The sequence below is a fragment of the Phallusia mammillata genome, chromosome 4 (assembly GCF_965637545.1).
Source record: "Phallusia mammillata chromosome 4, kaPhaMamm4.hap1.1, whole genome shotgun sequence".
NCBI lineage: Eukaryota > Metazoa > Chordata > Ascidiacea > Phlebobranchia > Ascidiidae > Phallusia > Phallusia mammillata.
Window position 1 is genome coordinate 12,913,473 of NC_137255.1, and position 18,899 is coordinate 12,932,371.

General features: G+C 36.7%; 3 protein-coding genes across 4 annotated transcripts; 2 read left to right on the plus strand and 1 right to left on the minus strand.

Moving 5' to 3' along the window:
* Window positions 1-6,056: 6,056 nt before the first annotated feature.
* On the plus strand, window positions 6,057-6,889 carry LOC145225070 (pre-mRNA-splicing factor SPF27-like). The gene has a single exon (XM_080091711.1). It carries the CDS (start codon window positions 6,090-6,092, stop codon window positions 6,720-6,722), a length of 633 nt encoding a protein of 210 aa, XP_079947837.1. The 5' UTR covers window positions 6,057-6,089; the 3' UTR covers window positions 6,723-6,889.
* On the plus strand, window positions 6,881-8,079 carry LOC145225071 (NADH dehydrogenase [ubiquinone] 1 alpha subcomplex subunit 5-like). Its single transcript, XM_080091712.1, has 3 exons — window positions 6,881-6,947; window positions 7,027-7,188; window positions 7,869-8,079. The coding sequence occupies exons 1-3, from the start codon at window positions 6,933-6,935 to the stop codon at window positions 8,031-8,033; spliced, it is 342 nt and encodes a 113-aa protein (XP_079947838.1). The 5' UTR covers window positions 6,881-6,932; the 3' UTR covers window positions 8,034-8,079.
* Window positions 8,080-11,360: 3,281 nt separating this feature from the next.
* Window positions 11,361-18,641, minus strand: LOC145224910 (uncharacterized). Of its 2 annotated transcripts, none has more exons than XM_080091526.1 (8): window positions 17,792-18,641; window positions 16,490-17,196; window positions 16,200-16,401; window positions 16,009-16,126; window positions 15,829-15,918; window positions 14,457-14,676; window positions 14,169-14,231; window positions 11,361-12,056 (listed from the first exon to the last, which is right to left on the minus strand). In XM_080091526.1, exons 1-8 carry the CDS (start codon window positions 17,877-17,879, stop codon window positions 11,964-11,966), a joined length of 1,581 nt encoding a protein of 526 aa, XP_079947652.1. In that variant the 5' UTR covers window positions 17,880-18,641; the 3' UTR covers window positions 11,361-11,963. The 2 variants fall into 2 exon arrangements, with proteins under 2 accessions (XP_079947652.1, XP_079947651.1); XM_080091525.1 differs by having other exon boundaries at window positions 14,169-14,234; window positions 17,792-18,638.
* Window positions 18,642-18,899: the final 258 nt, after the last annotated feature.

The following is an 18,899-nucleotide window of genomic DNA, read 5'->3' on the forward strand; positions in this document are numbered from 1 at the left end:
TCTCACACTGACCTTAAAACCACAACCAGTCAACTGTACTGATTACTATTGACCAATCCTTGTGGGTGTGTTTCCGTGCACAGCAAAACATTTACACGCTACTAACCGTGACGAAAATAACGGCATGTGACGGCCGACGGCTACAGACCAAAACCTAAACTTATTCTGAACGATAAATGTCAGTCGCTGATCACCATGGGCGAATTAGTTCCAAACAATTTACTTTGCATTAGAAGTTTGCCGTTGTAAGTTGTATGGCAAGTCGATTTCAAAACATATGTAACGTTGTATTAGCCTTTACCTTTCAAAGTGGAACATTCTTCGATCATAACGACTTAAAAAAAGTGTTTTCTTTGTTTACTCTTCTGATATTGACTAATGTTTTAAAATTGTATATTTTTACTGTACATATGTAGAATTAATTATTGCGTCTTTTTCTATATTCAGTGTCCTTTGAAAACCTAATTTGTACTGATTTAAAAGTTGTTAATTATTCTATACACGTTGGTATTTGCTTTGCAGTCTGTAGTATACATTTTCTCGAATTTATAAGCCATTTTATTGTTTTATGCAAAAAGCTGATTTTCCTTGTCTGCTTATAAGCATACATATATAGGGGGAAAGTCGTGTAATTTGGACCACTTAAGTTTGAACCTTCATAAAATAAAAGTAGTCGTTCAAATAATGCGATTTGTTAACTTATGACGCAAAGTATTAATTTGAAAAAAGGCAATGTCTGGATATTACGGCGAAAAGAGTACCAAGCATTTTAATTTTTTTTTTGCCAAGCGGACCATTTTACACGCATAGTGTGTAATTTGGACTAAAGGGATGTGTAAAATGGACCACTTACAATCCGTGCGATTTCTCTTCCATAAGTTTTTCAAAACGAATGTCAACAGCTCCAGATACCAACTTAATCAGTATTTTAACACATTACCACAAATAAAATGATACATTTTCACAAAATATTTGAATTTTATTGAATGAAATCATAAATGGGATATTAAAATTAAAATGAAAGAAATTTTGACAAAAAAATGCCATAAATGAGATCAGTAAGTCAGATGAAATGAAAGAAAACTCGAAGAACACTGCAAAACAGCAAATAGCAAATTATGGCAATAATTGGTAAAGCAAAACACAAGTGTAAATTCTGCATTGAGCTTGGTCCATCAGTACTCCTGACTGAAGATCTTTGTCATAAAAAACGAAGAATTAAATAACTTTCTTTCCTAATTCTATTTATACATCAGCTACTTTGTAATATTTTAAGTCAAACTTATTTTAAAACTGTCAGAAACCTTCCCGAATGGTGCATGAATGGTTGCTTTATATCCAGCTGCCTGGTCCAAATTAGATTGTTCTTTGTGTGCTGAAAGTATTAATAATTATACCTCACAAAAATCATACCCACTGAGATTTACATTAAACAGTAGTGAAGAAACACAAAAAGTTAAATCCCCGAAAAAAATATCAAATTTGCAAATTTTGTTTTTCTTCCTTTCACAAACGGAAAGTACGGCATCAAGTTTGGAGCTAGGCGGCCGTAAGCCTTATATCAAGTCTTCTTTCAAGATGTACAAACGATATTCTGCCACCTTGCGTATGTTCCGAAATATAAGCGAATTCCAAATTACACTCAGGGTCCAAATTACACGACTTTCTCCTATGTGATGATAGGTGGGAGATAGACCATGTTGTGAAAACTATCGTGATATTATTTAAAGTTTAAACTAACAAAAAAAATGTACAAGGCAGTTAATCACAGGAGACCAGGATGGTTCGGACGCTTAATTTGTGTAATCTCTTCTTTGCGTTGCGTTTATTTGAAACTGCTCTCAATAACAAAAACTGCTCCCAATAACCAAAGTTGCCCTGGTACTGGGGCATCTTCCGATAGGCACTAGATCAGTAGTTCTCAACCAGGGCTCATGCCCCCCAAGGGCACTTAGCCTACAGTCATCTTGAACAATCACAATTAACTTTAAAAAATATAAATTTAAGGATGGTGAAATATTTCTTTAACTGTAGGCTACTGTCGAACCTTAAAATATGGTACACGGGTTTGGCTTTGGAGCACACTAGACGCGGAACAGACAACACAGTTCACACGCTCCGTGATTCGTGGAGCTGCGCGAGCCGCAGCACCCTGTCGCCTATTTCGCCCGGCATGTAGCTTTTCCAAGTGCACATGCGTACCCATGTGGCGCATGCGTACAACCGTTGTCATGAAACTTAGCTGTGAACAATGATCTCTATAAAACGTGTTTATAGTGATCAGTGGATGTGAAGCGCACAGCTCCACCATAGATAACTTATCGATGCCATACAATTTTTTTTGAATGAAAAGAATTGCCGATTAAGGCGGAAATTATGCTTATTATATATGGCTAAATAAAAAAATATGTATAATAAAAGTTATTTGTATGATTATGGTAAGAATATTAAGTAAATAAATCTAGAGGGTGCTGCACCTATAGCTCCGCAGCTCCTATGCACGAGTCGCCCCTGTGCGCATGCAATGATGGTTAGAAAGTGTCCACTCGAACCTCATTTTTATAATAATATCATCACATAAATGGCATACGTCACGCCCGGCGAGAGCGAAAAAAGCTATCCTTCTGGATCACAGAGTATATCTACAAACGTAAGAACTCAAACCACACAAAGTTTACTAATTTTCGATATTGGCATAAAGATAATTAAATTTGCAATTATTTCAAAGCAAATTGTGTGAACATGCTGACGATTACGGCTGTTGGGGTTGGGTGAGGTTTTATAATAATTGTTATTACAATAAAGCCAACTTGTTTACCATTTCGATCCCTTGTTGGGCCGATTTAAGTGTTTTAATTTAAAAAATTTGCCCCTTTCCTGTCTGACCAGGGAAAATACACTCCCACCCCTCGTGGCATTTTTTGTACATTTTATGTTTCTGATAATGACCTCGTGTGCCGACATTTTTGTGTGTAAAAATTGTTAGCGCAGCTGATTTAAATTGTAACCACGAAGCAGCGAGTGGGAAGGGTTCTTACTATTGTATCGTAACAAACGCAAAACAAGAATTGTAGTATGAAAGGCGCTTTTTGATTACGAACTAGGGTTGCTTTATTTTGAGAATCTCGAAATTTGTCTTCAAGCAGATATTGTTTACAACCAAACAAATTTTCGGATTGTACGATTCGTTTGTTGTGCGCAACGAGAACGCACTTTTTCCGAATCGGTAAAAAACGAGTATGGGTCGCAGAGTTGGGCATGGATCCGGATACCGGATCGTGATCCGGCAGAATCTTCGTTTTTTGACGGATACCGGATCGGATCCGGATGCTACTTTACAGCTGCCGATTCAGGATCCGGATTATCCAATCCAGTTTTTTGTACAACATACTCAGGGAAAATAATATAATATTTGTGAATTTTTGTTGTATAAAATATTATTCTTCCCCCCCTGCATACTAAGTGCATACTACATATAGGCCTAGTGCACAAAATATCAGGAAGGATTACATTTTTGTCAAGAAGGCTGAAATTGTATGGGGCAAGTATTCATGTAACCGTCGACGGCAATATAAATAGAAACTTGAATTGAACATATTTGCTGTGTGTTGGTGCAGTTGTGCACCCTTAAAACTCATAAGGTTATGAGTGTGTCCTGTGTTTTTGTGTTGTTGTAAAATCTGGTTATCACATGACATAGTAGGCCTACCGTAAACAGTAACGTGCAACAAGGGAGTAAGGGACGCGTTATACGCCCTTATAGAAGGTGAAAATTTGATGACTAAGAAGTTGCATACTTCAATGGAGGTTATATTTCTTTTATGTTGTGAGATGTTAATATTTCTTTGTTGTTTCAGGCTAGATGTTACATTTAGATAATTTTTGTATTGAACTAAACAGTTCTAATAAAATTAGAAAATTTTCGGATATTTTTCGGATCGGATCTTATTGTTGCTCGAAAATTTTGGATCAGGATCGGATCGGAAAATCACAATTCAGGATCGGATTTCGGATCTCAAATTTCCCGATCCGCCCACCTCTGATAGGTCGTGTTAACGCAACCAAGCGTGACTTACCAGAGTGAAATTGGCCAACAATCGCTAAGTTGGGGACAGAACAGAGGTGAACTGAAAGTTTAGCGCAAACGCAAGTTAAAATCACCAGAGTGAAGCTGGACAACAATCGCTATTGCGCTAAAACCAAAAAAGATACAATACTGAAATTTTGACACAATATTCTACGCTTTCAAAGCTTTTCAACGCACAAACTTTATGAAAAAAATATTTTTCAGTTATTAATACGCGTATTTTAAAATTAATATTCATCGATATTAACGTCATAACGCCAGAGGTGCTCCATAAAATGTCTTGCAGAGTTTTCTCATAAACACAAGCTTCAAAATAAGCCCAAACACAATGTTCTAGCAAATCGGAGTCGCGTCGAAATATTAATAACAATATGCCATATTCACCCAAACCTTCGGATATTATTTATGAATTATTAAACGCGAGTTTGGTAAAGCCAACTTGTTGCTGAAAGCTCGAGTTATGGCTCATTTTAAAGATATGAATGTAAAGAATAACATTTGTGAATTTCAAAGAGCTGGGTTGAATTTTGATGCCAGCGCACATCGAATATGGTTTGGGTGAATATGGCATATTGTTATTAATATTTCGACACGACTCCGATTTGCTAGAACATTGTGTTTGGGCTTATTTTAAAGCTTGTGTTTAGGAGAAAACTCTGCCAGACATTTTATGGAGCACCCCTTGCGTTATGACGTTAATATCGACGAATATTAATTTCAAAATACGCATTTTAATAACTGAAAAATATTTTTTCTTTTTTTTTTTGCGCTGAAAAGCTTTAAAAGCGTAGAATATTCTGTCAAAATTTCAGTGTCGTATCTTTTTTGGTTTTAGCGCAATAGCGATTGTTGTCCAGCTTCACTCTGGTGTTAAAATCGATGTTTCGGGAGCAAAGGACAAAAGTGTATGTTGGTAAATTTAGGCATTGTTTTAATTTATATGTCAGGTATAGAAGGCTGCAATTTTACAGTTGATGCAGTGTCGATCATTCCATTCATTAAGTTAATACATGTCCATTCTATTAATAAACTTGGTACCATGGCATTCCACCGGACCACCTGCTCTGTTAATTTATTATTCTGTAAATTAGTGTTAAGTGTGCCTATTAAACCGTAAACATCTGCAATAGACATGCAGCAGCAGAAAAAAGTTGGTGACATGTCATCATAAGATTACAAGTTTGTTAGTGGGATATTTTTTATACATAACTTGTTATGTTAATTAACTCTTGCAAGACTAGGGTAAAACGAAGAATAAAATACTGTATTGAGCATGAAGGCAGGAACTTTTCTGAACAGCATACCTGACTCTATGTATACAGAATTAAAAAACCTTGATCAGATTCGTCCCTGGAAGGGTCACGTCTAAAACTACGGGCCCACTTGGCCCGCCTCATGCAATAGAAAAAACTGAGGGCCCACAGTTTTTATACTTGCGAGAGACGCAACAAGCACTGGATATAGTGGGCCCACAGTTTTTCCTCGCGGGAGACGCGACAAGCATTAGATATAGTGGGCCCGCAGTTTTTCCTAGCGAGAGACGCGACAAGCACTGGATATAGTGGGCCCGCGGTTTTTTCATGCGAGAGGCGGGCCGAGCACTAGTGGATATAGTGGACACGCAGTTTTTATACTTGCAAGAAGCGTGCCAAGCGGGCCTGCATTTTTTTTAATTGCATGAGGCGGGCCAAGTTCTGGGCCAAGTGATCCAAGTGGGCCCACAGTTTTAGACGTGACCGTCCCTGGAAGCATCCTGGGTTCCAACCATGTAAATAAAAAAGCAGAAAATCTTCATTATCTTTGCCCAGCTGTCTGTGCAAACAAGTGATCCATGTATTCAATTGACATTGTACATATGGTGAGCTAAATGGTCGCTGGTGTATGCTACACATTAATTTCATCTCCAGTCATGTGTAATTTTTGTATGCATTTGAATTTAATATGATGATCAGAATCTTTGTGTATTTTCAGATTTTTTGAACGCACAATTTTATGTAATATAATGGCAGGTGAAGTGACTGTAGATGCATTGCCATACTTTGACAAGGGTTATGAAGAAAGTGGTGTTCGAGAAGCTGCAATAGCTATGGTGGAAGAAGAAACAAGAAGATATCGCCCCACAAGAAACTATCTGCAATACTTGCCTAATCCTAATCTTAGTGCATTTGAAACTGACATAATGAAGAATGAATTTGAAAGACTTGCAGCAAGGCAGCCCATGGAACTTTTAAGTATGAAAAGGTATGAACTTCCAACTCCACCCAGTGGTCAGAGAAATGATATCACAGCCTGGGAAGAATGCGTTAAAAATTCACAAGCACAATTGCAACATCAAGAAATAAGAATTGAAAACTTGGACTTAATGTTGGAGCATGGCTGCAATGCTTGGCGAGTGTACAATGAACATCTCGTCATAATGTTGCAAGAAGCACAAAAAAAGTTACAGGAAGTTAAAAAACAAATTCAGGAAATTAACTGGCAAAGAAAAACCCAACAAGTACAAGCTGGTGAAAAGCTTCATAATCTTGAAGCTAATTGGGTAAACTTGGTCAGCAAAAACTATGAAATAGAGGAGGCGATTGTCAAATTACAGATGCAGGTTGCTGCCAGAAAAAGGGAAACCATTGAGTCATAACTGAAAAACTGAATTTTTGAATCCTTATAAAATCTTCTGATTGTTAGTGTTTGTATCTGTGTGGCCACTTTAATCAATTTGCTGTTCTACTTCCAACTTGACAAACACTTTCACACATACTTTGCTTAAGATACTGCTATTGAATTGACCAAAATTGTCTTTTTTAGGGAATAGTTATATATATAGGACATAGTCAATTGTGAGGTAAAGATGGCAAGCAAGCTGGTAAGTAGCTGTTGTTGTCATTGTATTCATTTGTGTCTGTTTTGGTCAGATTGAAAGTATTTTTCACACTATTCTTTAGACAACAGGCTTGGTTGGTCTTGCTGTTGAAGCCCATCCTCACAAGAAACTTAAAATTCTGTATGAAACAATTCTAAAGGTTGTGTCAACAATGCCAGCATCCGCAGGTTATCGGAAATTCACAGAAGAAAACATTAAACAACGATTAAGTGCTGTTAACACAGTGAGAAAATGGCCATCTTTTAAATATATTTTTGTGTTTCAAATATATTTTTGTGTGACTATGTGTCCACTTCAGGGTTTTATCTATGTTGCTTTGTTTTGTCGGGTTTTGTTTCACCAGTTTGGTCAAGAAAGAGTGCTATAAGCCTGTTCAAATTTGCATACATGTTAGTTAAGTATCCAAACATGATTCTTTTAAAATTTGCCCCTGAATGACCAAGCAGTTCACTCACAAGTCCCTCAAATATAAAACTTTTAAAACGACTATACTTACCTAAGCACATGATCGAGGAATTTCATACTTTTTTGGTTGCTGCATTGCAAAGTGCATCAAAAAATTTTGTAATTTTTTCTTGATGTGGATTCACCCATTTTTTACCCTATACCTGCAAATATCCGTTTTTAGGTTCAGTCCTCATTTGTTTCAAACCTAAAATTTAATTTTTCTTTGACACAACATGGCTTCTTAGTTTGCTAGTGTCTGTATCACTCTCTAGGTGAAAAGTTAACTTTTTTGAAGCAGGCCTTGGACAACAATATCAAGGTTAAGCTTTTTAATACTGTTATAAATTTGCATGTACACTTATACGGGGACCAATTTTTGTGTAAGTGGTGATATGATTTCATTGTTTTTATCACTACTTTATTACTTTTGTTGTTTGTAATCAAATGTGATTTCAGACACCTGACCTCAATCAGTTGGAAGAAAAACTTAGACCTGGTCAATTGGAAGAAGCGATCGAACTTGCAAAGTCGGAGTTAAGCTTGGCCAAAAACTTAGTAAGATGGAAACCATGGGAACCATTAATAAGTGAACCTCCTGAAGGACAATGGGAATGGCCTTGATTTTTGTGTGAACATTGTTTAAATAATAAAATCTTTTGTTGTTGGATTAGGGTGTGTCTAAAAACATTTTAGCAAAAATTCTACACTAAATCAAAAACCTTTCTTCCAGAGTTTTGGAGTTGAAACCGGCGTTTTTAAAACTGTTAAAAAACTTACCTTTATTAAAAATTTCACATTGAAACTTCTTTTTTTGCTAAAAATGTCAAAAACGTGCTAACTACTTGAGGTTTTGCTGACATCGTGTTAATTGTGTATGAATACTTAACTTGACTATTCAAAGTAGCGTTGAGACTTTAACGAAAGAAATCATGCGCCAGATCATACACATAAAATCCGAAAATTATGTAGATTACTTTATTAAAGCTGAAAGAAACGATAGGCAAATGCAATTAGAAGCCTACTTCCGTATATTCATTATTCAATCGATGGAATGCAGTACTAGTATACGTTAGAATAAATACAACTCGATCGCTTCTTCAAATAGGCTTCTGTAAAAAATGTAAATTAACACTAATAAACCAAAAAAAGTATGCTCACAGAATATCAATTGGACTTGTTCACCCTAACATTTTGTAAATAGAGTCCGATTGCATTCAAATAATGTCTGCGAGTCGAAATACGATTCGATAGATTATTATTCTAAAGTAGTTTATATAAACACGACTTAATAGTTTCATTCAATTTGGTAAATTAAATTTACGTCAAAGCTCTTCAGTTTGTAAAAAACAGGCAATTTATATGTTTTTCACTATACCCGCTGTATTATTTTTAAGAGGCCAATAGAGGCTCTATCGCAGTGATTCTCAAACTGTGTGCGGCGACAAACTAGTGTGCCATGTGTTCGCGTAACAATGGGTTGGACAACCTATGTACAAACGAATATTTTTGCAACGCTAGATATACTATGAAATTAATGTACCAACGGAGAAAATTTCTAGTAGTTAGCTACAACCGCGTCTATACCATGAAACGTAAAGAGGTAAACTGGCGGCGCGCAGGTTAACGCACAGGGTCAGGGTTGCCAGGTACTGTCAGCTGGATTCGGACAGTATTTGTCTGAAAATCGGACATTTTAGGACAAAAAAAAACGATCCTTTAGGGCTCCGTGAGGCAATTTTGCGGGGACCGCAAAAAGCTGGAAGTAATTCTATATTAGCGTCAGTTTGTGCAACTAAATAAGTTTAAATCAAAGTGAAATTGAGAATCGACCGTCTCCATTGCCAAACAATAGGCTTTATTGCATGACAACTAACAAAAATATAATTGTTCGCGTACAATGGTAATGTTTTTGTCTTGTCTGTAATGTCAGATTTGGATCATTGTTATGCAGAATTTTACACAACTAGCTAAAATCCTGCAATCAATTTTCCTTTTTCTGAAAAACACATTCAGGCTTAAGGACCACAAGCCCTCGAAATAATGGCAAAGAGACCGTTTAGAGAAAATAACGAAAAAGTTTGAGAATAAATTTTGTCAGGGATTGTGTATTATAAAATATGGCAACCCTACACAAGACGTCATGTTGGAAGTTTGTGTGGCTATTCGTACAGAACCACACACGTACTTGCTCAAATTCTGTTTAAGAAGCAGTTATGGGTATTGAAAAACTCATTGGTTTAGCGCAAGTCTAGGCCTACATAGTTTTTCTTGCGCCGATAATAATTAATAGCCTATTTTGTTATGTTTTTAAGTCTTGAAGGTTGCAGCGGTTGGGGTTGGCTGCGGGCAAAATAAAAGGTTTAACAGATAAAATTGAAGGAGAGCTCGGGGACAGGAAGAAAGGTCTTGGTGGGCCGCATCCGGTCCACGCGGACCATACTTCAGAGACCCGCTATTGTACCTTCAAATGTTTTTATTGTTGTCTTGCATTTATAACAAACAGCATGCGACCCTGTATAGTTTGAGCTGGCCGCGGCTGTACGCTAAGTATGATCATTTCCTTCGGCCGAATGGCTGAAAAAGGTCACAAAACTTGTGTCACTTGGTGGCGATTAAGATTAATAAAACGCTGGTTGTCAGTTTTGAAACGACTACAAATTAGAAGTCATATCTTAACCGAAACGGTCCCCCAAATTTCTCCAGCGGTTTCCCAAAATTATTTTATATAATTCGTTTAAGCAAATATGGCTATTTTTTGGTATTTAAATGAAACACTTGCGGTCTCTTAAAACTACTTAGCGGTCACCCAAACCAAACCTTAAAAAACCCTGTACACATACATCATTTTTACGCGAATTATAACTGAAACGACAAAGCTTACTTAAATATAATATGAGTTAACTAATAACCTCGAAAACAAAATCCAACTGCAAATCTGTTTTGTAGGATATTTTGAACTTTTGGAGATTATTTACTCTAGGGTTGCCTAACGTCAGGATTTTCCCTGACATGTCAGGAAATTTAGTGTTTAAATCTGCGTCAGGGAGAAATGTTAAAATGTACTTAAAAGTCAGGAATTTAAGAAAAAAATATAGATATACTATGAAATTAACGTACCAACGGAGAAACTTTCTAGTGGTTAGCTGCAACCGCGTCTATACCATGAAACGTGAAGAGGTAAACTGGCGGCGCGCTGGTTAACGCACAAGGTTACTGTTTCGTTTTGCAGTGTGTGTGTGCGCGTAACAATACCTGTTTGTTACTAGTTGTCTAACAATACCCGTTAAATACAGACATAAAAATCCGCGTCTCAAGAAAACACAGCGTTCGATGCTACGTGGGAAGTTTCATTTGCCTTAACTGTGTACCTAATATGCAAGGAATTAACTAACAGCAAAAGTCGAATGTCGTGAGATATAAAAACGTTTTTACAGTGGCATTTTATTTCAAATTTAAAAAGGTCTTTAAAAGGACTGCTCCCAGAGTTGTTTTTTTCTGCGACAATTTGAAATTGGTCCGAATAGTTTTTAGACTGGCAAAGGTTGGTGACCCGTGATATATGTGCTTATTGTTTCAAGGATAGTGAGAGTAGTAAGCTTAGCCTAATAAACTTGACTAAACAGATGTTGTTATGCAGAATTTTACATAACTAGCTAAAATCTTGCAATCAATTTTCCTTTTTCTGAAAAACACATTCAGGCTTAAGGACCACAAGCCCTCGAAATAAAGGCAAAGAGACCGTTTAGAGAAAATACCGAAAAAGTTTAAGAACCACTGGGTTAACGCAACTGAGCTAAATTTTGTCAGGGATTGTGTATCACAAAATATGGCAACCCTAATTTACTCACAAAAATATAATCTTAATTATGTATACAGAGTTGTGGTTTAATCAGATTTTAGTCTCTTACATCATTTTATACAACAATTCCGCATAGTTTTGAAAAAAAGTGCAGCTGTTGTGTTTTTATTGTTAAGAAACATTCGATACTAAATAAAAAAAGTTTTCTTTTGAATGTAAAAACACAATGATTTTGGTGATGCAGTTTGATGAAATGCAATGCGCATAAATACCTCAGCTTACAAGTTACAGGAAAAGTGAGTAAAAACAAAGAAATATCAGAGTGTCGATATATTTCTGGAAACATCCGTCATTTTATATCAACACAAGGATTGCAGGTCGGGTGCAGGGAGTGTGGACCTTCGTCATTAAAAAGTTTTGTGCATAGCCCAATACGGAAGTTAGCTTATAATTTACACAACCTTTACAAAGTTACAATAAAGGTTCAAATCAAAATTTCAAAATTGGCTGACTAATGTTACTGCAAATATCTATTCCACACAAGTACCGATGCAAAAAATTGGATAGGTGGACAATTTTAGTATGAAGCACTGCATTTATTCATAGTTAGTATAATACGCCTAAACAAAGCAAACGTTTTCATTATGTCCTTAGTATCTTTTTCGCACCATGCGATTGCATTAGATTTAGCAGACAGGACGTAACGAGAATTGCCCAAGGCGCGCACAGATCAAAAGCATCCTTATGTGTAATCAAAGCTTGTCGTCGCTATCTGCTTTTGCCGCTCCATCATCGGGCTTAAACGTTGAAGTCGAATTAGTGTAGTTATCTGGTTCGGGATGCTCCTGAAATGAATTTTGAAATGAATACAAAAAAAGAGTGAAGACAATTTAAAGTGTGGATTTCTTAACACACCATGTGGACAGTATTTGCAACCAAGTGCAATCATGTGTATTGATATAATGGACATGTACTGTTTGTCTAAACAGTAGCTGCTAAATGACTTCACAAGTGTTTCTTAAGAATGAACATTCTACAGACAAGATAGTAGTGACACCAAACACATCCTATTGTTGACAAAGAAAAGCTAGTTACTCAAATGAAAATGTTTCTGTAGATCTGATGTTCATGATTACTTTGAAAATAATTAATCTAGAGATGATGTTTTGACAAGTTAAATTACTAGGATGAAAAATCCTTTTTGCTGTTTCCATGATTCCTTCAAAGGCAAAACAGTTCTTTTTAACACTGAAAAAGATGCCAATTTTTCTGAGGAACACCAATATTTCCAAAAGACTTGCACTTGCAGTGCTAGTACTAAATAGAAAAACAGTTTCTTAGTTATCATTTGGGATTAAGGAAGAAGCTATCAATTATCATGCCCAAACTATGACTTCATGATTCATTTTGGTTGGAAAAAGGAAGCACAAGATTTAATAATATGGTTTAAATTTAAGTGAGAGTGTTGTAAATTTTAAAGCTTGAAGGCGTTTTGCACTTAAAAAAGGAATTATAAGCTATTTGCCAGCAAGCAGCAATTATAGCAGTTAAGAAACTAAAATACAATTAATAGTCTGTACACAAAAATTCAAGAAAGATGTTTAAATGAATAAGTTCTGAAACCAATGTAATGTGGTTGTTAAATTTGTTAGTTATGATACCAATAAAAAACTGTATGGCTAGTTTTTTTGTGTGACAATAATCTGTGAAGTGTCATAGAATATGTTGAAAACGCTGACTGTGACTAAATTTTCTTAAATAAAACATGACAATTTTTGTTGTCAAACTGAAATACTTCGACCTTTTTCGACTCATTTATATCTATTTTTTCTATTACTTTTTTTTCTATGTTCCTGTTGTGTTTTACCGTATTTACAACCGCTTTGTTTCGAAGCTGTGCCACGTGTGTTTTTCACATTATTACTGAACGTTATTGTGTTTGGCCCGTCGCTGTGCAAGTAAACAAAATACACAAATGATGCCGTCTGCTGTTTACACTCGTGTACATTATTGCGTAACAAAAATTACGTCACAATGGAGTTGCTAATTAAGATTTGTATTACTTGTTTTTCTACACAAAGCAAATGGCTAGAAAACTAGAAATGTAGCTTTTCAATATATTGCCAACTTATATGTGTTCAGTAAAGGCTAAAATTTGTGGGGGCAGCACCCCCACAAATTTTAGGCACTAGCCGCCACTGTGCACTCCCATTAAAGTTACAGCCACTTTCTTAAATTTGACAGTTCACATATAGTATAGTTCAAAATAGTATCGTTTACCTGCTTTGTGTTTAGTTATATACGCCATTTATACGTGAGATGTAAACTGATGAAAACTGTATTTTTATTTCTTTTTCCACCAAGGTGACAATCACTAATCGTCACAGTGTTACGAATTAATTTTAGTGCAAATTTTTAGAACATTTGGTCACAGTGGGATCAATAAAATTAACAAATAACTGAATATTCTCTACTGGATACCCTCTTTTTTGTGTTGGAAAATTTGGCAGTGTTGATGTAATGGGATTTTTTTATTGCCTACTCTCTGGATTAAGCGCTTTATGACACAAACCATCTATACCCCTTGAGGGTATATATGCCATGATTAACGCGAGCTGTACAAACCTAAAAGAGGCAGCGATCGAGATAACGATCACATCTTTTTGAAACACACATTTTTTCCTATGTTGCGCAACTTCCATTTCGAGTTACAGGAGTTACGTAATTCTTTTGCGTTGTGTCAATTTCTGCGTGGGTGGTGTAAAACTGTGAAATATGCAGACCAGCAAAAGTTTGGTCATTATGGTTTTCGTTTGACGCTGTCACGCTTTAACAAATCATACAAGTGTGATGGTAGTTTTAAAGGGTTATTTACCTTAATTTATCCAACATAGGAAAAACTCAATGTGTTCTTTGAGTGATTTATCAGGAAAAATTCCTGTCATATCATATCTTACCTCTTCTATTCTCAGTGATGATCTGTTTTCATCCGAAGCTACGTCTTGCGGGTTGTCGTAAACCTGCTGGAATTTCAAAAGGAGGTTTTCTACTTGTCACGTTTTTATTTTCAAGTATAAGTTGTTTGTATGGCAAACAACTACATATCCCTTTTCAGTGTTATCCGATTTAATACTACCAGTTGTCTAATTATGTATGGTCTGCAAACATTGTAATTTGGGTTTTATTATTCAAAGTCCTGTTTATATGTCACAAAGTTTGTTATAATATCTTTACACTTTCCACACCTTTGGAAAATCATCGTCCATGTTTGTTTTGAATCCTGTTGCCAATGGAAGATCGTTTGATGTTTTTTTCTTTGACCTCGTTTTATGGCAGAGTACAAATATAATGAGAAGCAATGCGATCAAGACAAGTACACCAAGAACAACAGACACAGCTATAGTGGCTTGCTGTAACGGAAACGAATCACCTTCGCATCTTGCACCGCTAAATTGAACCGGGCAGCTGTGTAGATAAGAGTTCATTAACAAAGTTAACCTGGGAATCATTCTGCTTTATTGGAGATACTAGGCTATACACTGCTAATAGATTTTTAATCAATGTGGTAAACAATTAGCGTAACTATCAATCGAAGTTATGAATTTTATTCTTATTTATCGGTTGCATTTATGAATATTTACTCGATTCATAACTGTTACCACTCAAAAAGCTGTTAGGCCAAATCAAAGGTGGGCAACCTTTTTGCATGCGCGGGCCAGAGAAGTATAATGATATTGCGGGTGCGGGCCGCAACGATTCCAAAGCAATAGGCAGCTCAACTTTAAGTATTGCTCAATGTGAATGTCTAAAATTGTCAAATGAATATACAGTAGTTGCTTGCTAACCTTGGCCAGGTTTGGTTAGGTTACTAACTATCTGGACTAACCACAATGTAATTTACAAGACAATCCAGGGGCTAGCACGCACACAATAATTTTGTCTTGAACTAGAGATGTACCGAATATATTTTTGCAAAGATTCGGTTTCAGTCGAAGAATTTGTTGCGATTCGGCCGAAACTGAATCTTTTATGAACACATATTTAAAGCGTTAAACGTGTCTTTTTTGCTTGGTACGGTACAACACAATCTTTTAAATTACACCATAACGAAAATCGAAAAAAATATTATAATTTTTAAAACATTATCGTTTTTCCTACGGTAGACTAAAAAACAGTAATTTGGCAGGTTGGTAGTCATGTTTGAGGCAATGTTAAACCCCATAGAACTAAAATGAGGACGATACACAATCACTCTGCACTAATTGCCTGGTAGATAAACCTATGTTTTCATGTCAAACGCGTAGCGTACGACTTCGCGTTACGTCATAAATGATTCGGTGGATTCGGCCGAATTTAAAAGGGCAAAACTGCCCAATGTTCGGTTTCGCCCGAACCGAAATTTAGACGATTCGGTACATCACTAGTTATAACTATCAGCGTGTAGTTTAAAAAATCGTTGGGGTACAAAAGGACCATAACGCATGAATTCCATTCGGCCGATGAAGAATTAAATACGAATTTTTAATGCAGTCGCGGGCCGAATACATGAAGCAGTTAGAATGCGTCCGCGGGCCGTAGGTTGCCCACTCTTGGCCTATATATTTGTTGCCATCTTACCTACAAAATGTGGAATTGTTTTCTACTACGCAGCTTCCACCATTTAGACATTGAACGGATGCGCATTGCGGTGTACATACATCTAGTGATCTGCAACAAAATAGTTGTAGGTCGGTTATGGTTTGGGGAAAATTAGAAACAGAAAAAAAATTGGTAAGAGTAAACAAAATTTATTCCTACCCATTAGCAAACGTCGGGTTGTAGCCAGGCACACATGCACAAGTGAAGGAGCCGGGCGTATTTGTGCAAGCTGTGTTGTTAGGACATGGTGCAGTGTTTCCTGCACACTCGTCGGTGTCTGCAAAGACGATAAAGTCTCCTGAAGCTGAATCGTTTATTTTTCGAAAAAACGTGTTTTTATGTATACTTACCGATTGCAATTACTTGAGCTATCTGCAACGTAGAGTTGGCATTAATCATTCTGCTTTGCAAGAGGCCTGACAATGCTAAAAGCTCGTTAACGGACTTTGCAGTCTGTTCGAACACAAACAGTCCACCAACAATAACAGAACCGTTTGTGAAACCGGTGATGTCCAGCTTGTTAAAACTTGTGCCCGCCATCAATCTTTCAACCTAAAACGTTTTTCGCTGATAAGAGACTTAATGGGGTAAGAAAGAATTAGGATATTTTTGTTTACAAGGCTGTTTTTCATTTACCTACCTCAGCAGTAATGGTTGCGATTAAGTTTTGAGAGGTAGGGGACGAAAGGTTGTTCAAATCGTTGCTGAAATTGAGATTGTCAATTTTTATTTGGCCCTGTAGTATTGTTGCGTCCACGCAACCTGTATTAGGATTTTTTGCTTGGCCGGCAGGGCATTGAGTGGGAATTGATGACGTGGTTATTTGGGCCGACGTGTCAGAAACTGCAGTTGTTGCGTTTAAACCTGTTAAATTTGTAACAGGAGCTGCTTCTGTTGCATTGAAAGTAGATGTTCCATCTGTTGTTGCTGGAGCTGCTTCTGTTGAATTGGAATCTGTTGGCGTGCTTGCGGTTTGAACCGTTGTATTGGGAGTAGATGTTGTATCTGGAGTTGCGGCTGTTTCTGTTGCATCCGTCGCGGGCGTTGCGGTACCACCGATGGATGGTGTTGTAGCAGCTTGTGCTGCTGTTGCATCAAAACCAGTTGACGTTGTTTCTGTTTCGTTATTATCGCCTGCCCCCGAGCCTGCTTCTGGATCATTTTGGCGTCTTACTCTGACATGCTTTTTGTCACCCAACTCTACTTCAAACGTTAGCTTAAGATCTTTCCTGTCGTTCTTGACATATTTCAGATCGTCTGAAAGTGAAATATCGCACTTCGGTCCAGTGTAGCCTGCTTTGCACACGCATCTGTTGTGATCCAACATTCCTCCCTTCTCACTACAGGCTACGTTAAATTAAAATATTTGTTAGTTTATTGTCAATTTAAACATATTATTTAATGTTAACGAAACAGTTAGTTTTTAATATTTTATTGTTTAAATTATTTTACGAAAAAACGTTTTACAAATAATTATCGTAGTTTTGACCTTATTTTAAATATCAGGTTAAGGAGGTTTTTGCTCATAAAAGATACCTGGCAACAAAGACGTCAAATTAAATTGATTTGTTTCACCAAAAGCGTACAAAGAAAGTAATGAATATTAATGAGCAATTACCAAACAAAAGTACCGACACTTATTTTTACTAGGCTTCTATACCTATGCTTACCAAGTAGGCGTTTGTGTTCAGGTTTACAAATAGATACAGTAATGTCCATGCCAAAGTCAAATACCATATTTTTCATGACTTTTTATGGTTTAAGCCAATAGTAAAATCAATGGGTACTGTATCCAATCGGTACAAACCACGGATCTAAGATGATTTTATTAAAACACGTGGGCATGACGAAAACGTTACGCATCAGACCGGCCAAAATATCATGCACTTGACTGTTGGGTCGTAGACACTGCCCGGGGCTTTAATTAATAACAGCTATTTACCTGTCGATGCTGTGGCCATGACGATCAGCATTACCACACCCGAAACGCTACGTATCTGACAAACGTTCTTGTCCCCGTGACCGGCCATACCTACCAATTATTTTTTAACAAGTGTTCTGAAACAAAACAGGTATACACCTACTGTCATAAAATTCAAATAATCAGACTTTGGTCTTCAAAACTGTCCACAATATACAAGTGTTCATACTCCACCAAGATGGTGATACAACGCCGTTTTACGGACGATTACTTTAGAGTTTTAAGCACCTCAATCTTTTAAATATGTAGAGCACTCAATTTTTAAGTACCACTCCAGCGAAAAGACTTAAAATCATACGAGGCGGCAAATTTTGCCAGAGATTCTAAATGCACTTCAGTATTCACTTTCCTTTTCTTGCGGTCGCTGAGTCTGTTTTTTTAATAATATTAGGTGGGTGTGAAAAAGTCGTTGACAACAGTTCGTCGACACATTTTAGACCATTAAAAAAACATGCCAACTGAATAAATTGAACGAAACCCCAAACTGGTTTGCCTCTCGCCATGTAACAACTTTACACCCAATAAATCCAATTCTTTGACTTTGTACGAATTTTCGTCATGCCACTTCGTTTCTTTGACTATGTTAATGTGACAGAGCACTATGAAGCTATACAACGTTATTTTCAATGCCGACAAACGGTAACCAAACTTTAATCTAAACGCCCCAGGCTCTATAAACGAACCACAGATAAGGCAGCCTTGAACGCAGATACGTGTTTCAGCAGCTATATACATAATTGGAGGATTCAGCAGTTAGCTCTAACAGACCGCTAAACCAAATTCTTTCAACTCAACATAAATCCTCACATGTTGAGTCATTTAAGACGTAACTTTCTTCTGTAAAATTTGTACACACTGAACATAAAACTCATCAAATGCGAAGCTAAAGTATACTTAGAAACCACACAGAAAAAATTCCAGTTGACACTTCTTTCTACGTCACTCCCTTGTTTTTACAGGCCTGGAGACTAAAGTTTTCCCAATTTAAGACGTCACACCATTCCGAGCTCCGCACTGTCACAACAACGTGATCAACTCCAGTCCTTGATGCGTTTTTATCACAACCTGC

Bases quoted from the DNA above. Each gene is read 5' to 3' on its own strand.
- LOC145225070 (XM_080091711.1), top strand. From the start codon at position 6,090: ATGGCAGGTGAAGTGACTGTAGATGCATTGCCATACTTTGACAAGGGT.
- LOC145225071 (XM_080091712.1), top strand. The intron at 7,189-7,868 runs GTGAGAAAATGG...ATGTGATTTCAG, and splicing joins GATTAAGTGCTGTTAACACA to ACACCTGACCTCAATCAGTT.
- LOC145224910 (XM_080091525.1), bottom strand. From the start codon at position 17,879: ATGGCCGGTCACGGGGACAAGAACGTTTGTCAGATACGTAGCGTTTCG. The intron at 16,127-16,199 runs GTAAGTATACAT...TCGTCTTTGCAG, and splicing joins AGCTCAAGTAATTGCAATCG to ACACCGACGAGTGTGCAGGA. The intron at 14,235-14,456 runs GTGTGGAAAGTG...TTGAAATTCCAG, and splicing joins TGGACGATGATTTTCCAAAG to CAGGTTTACGACAACCCGCA.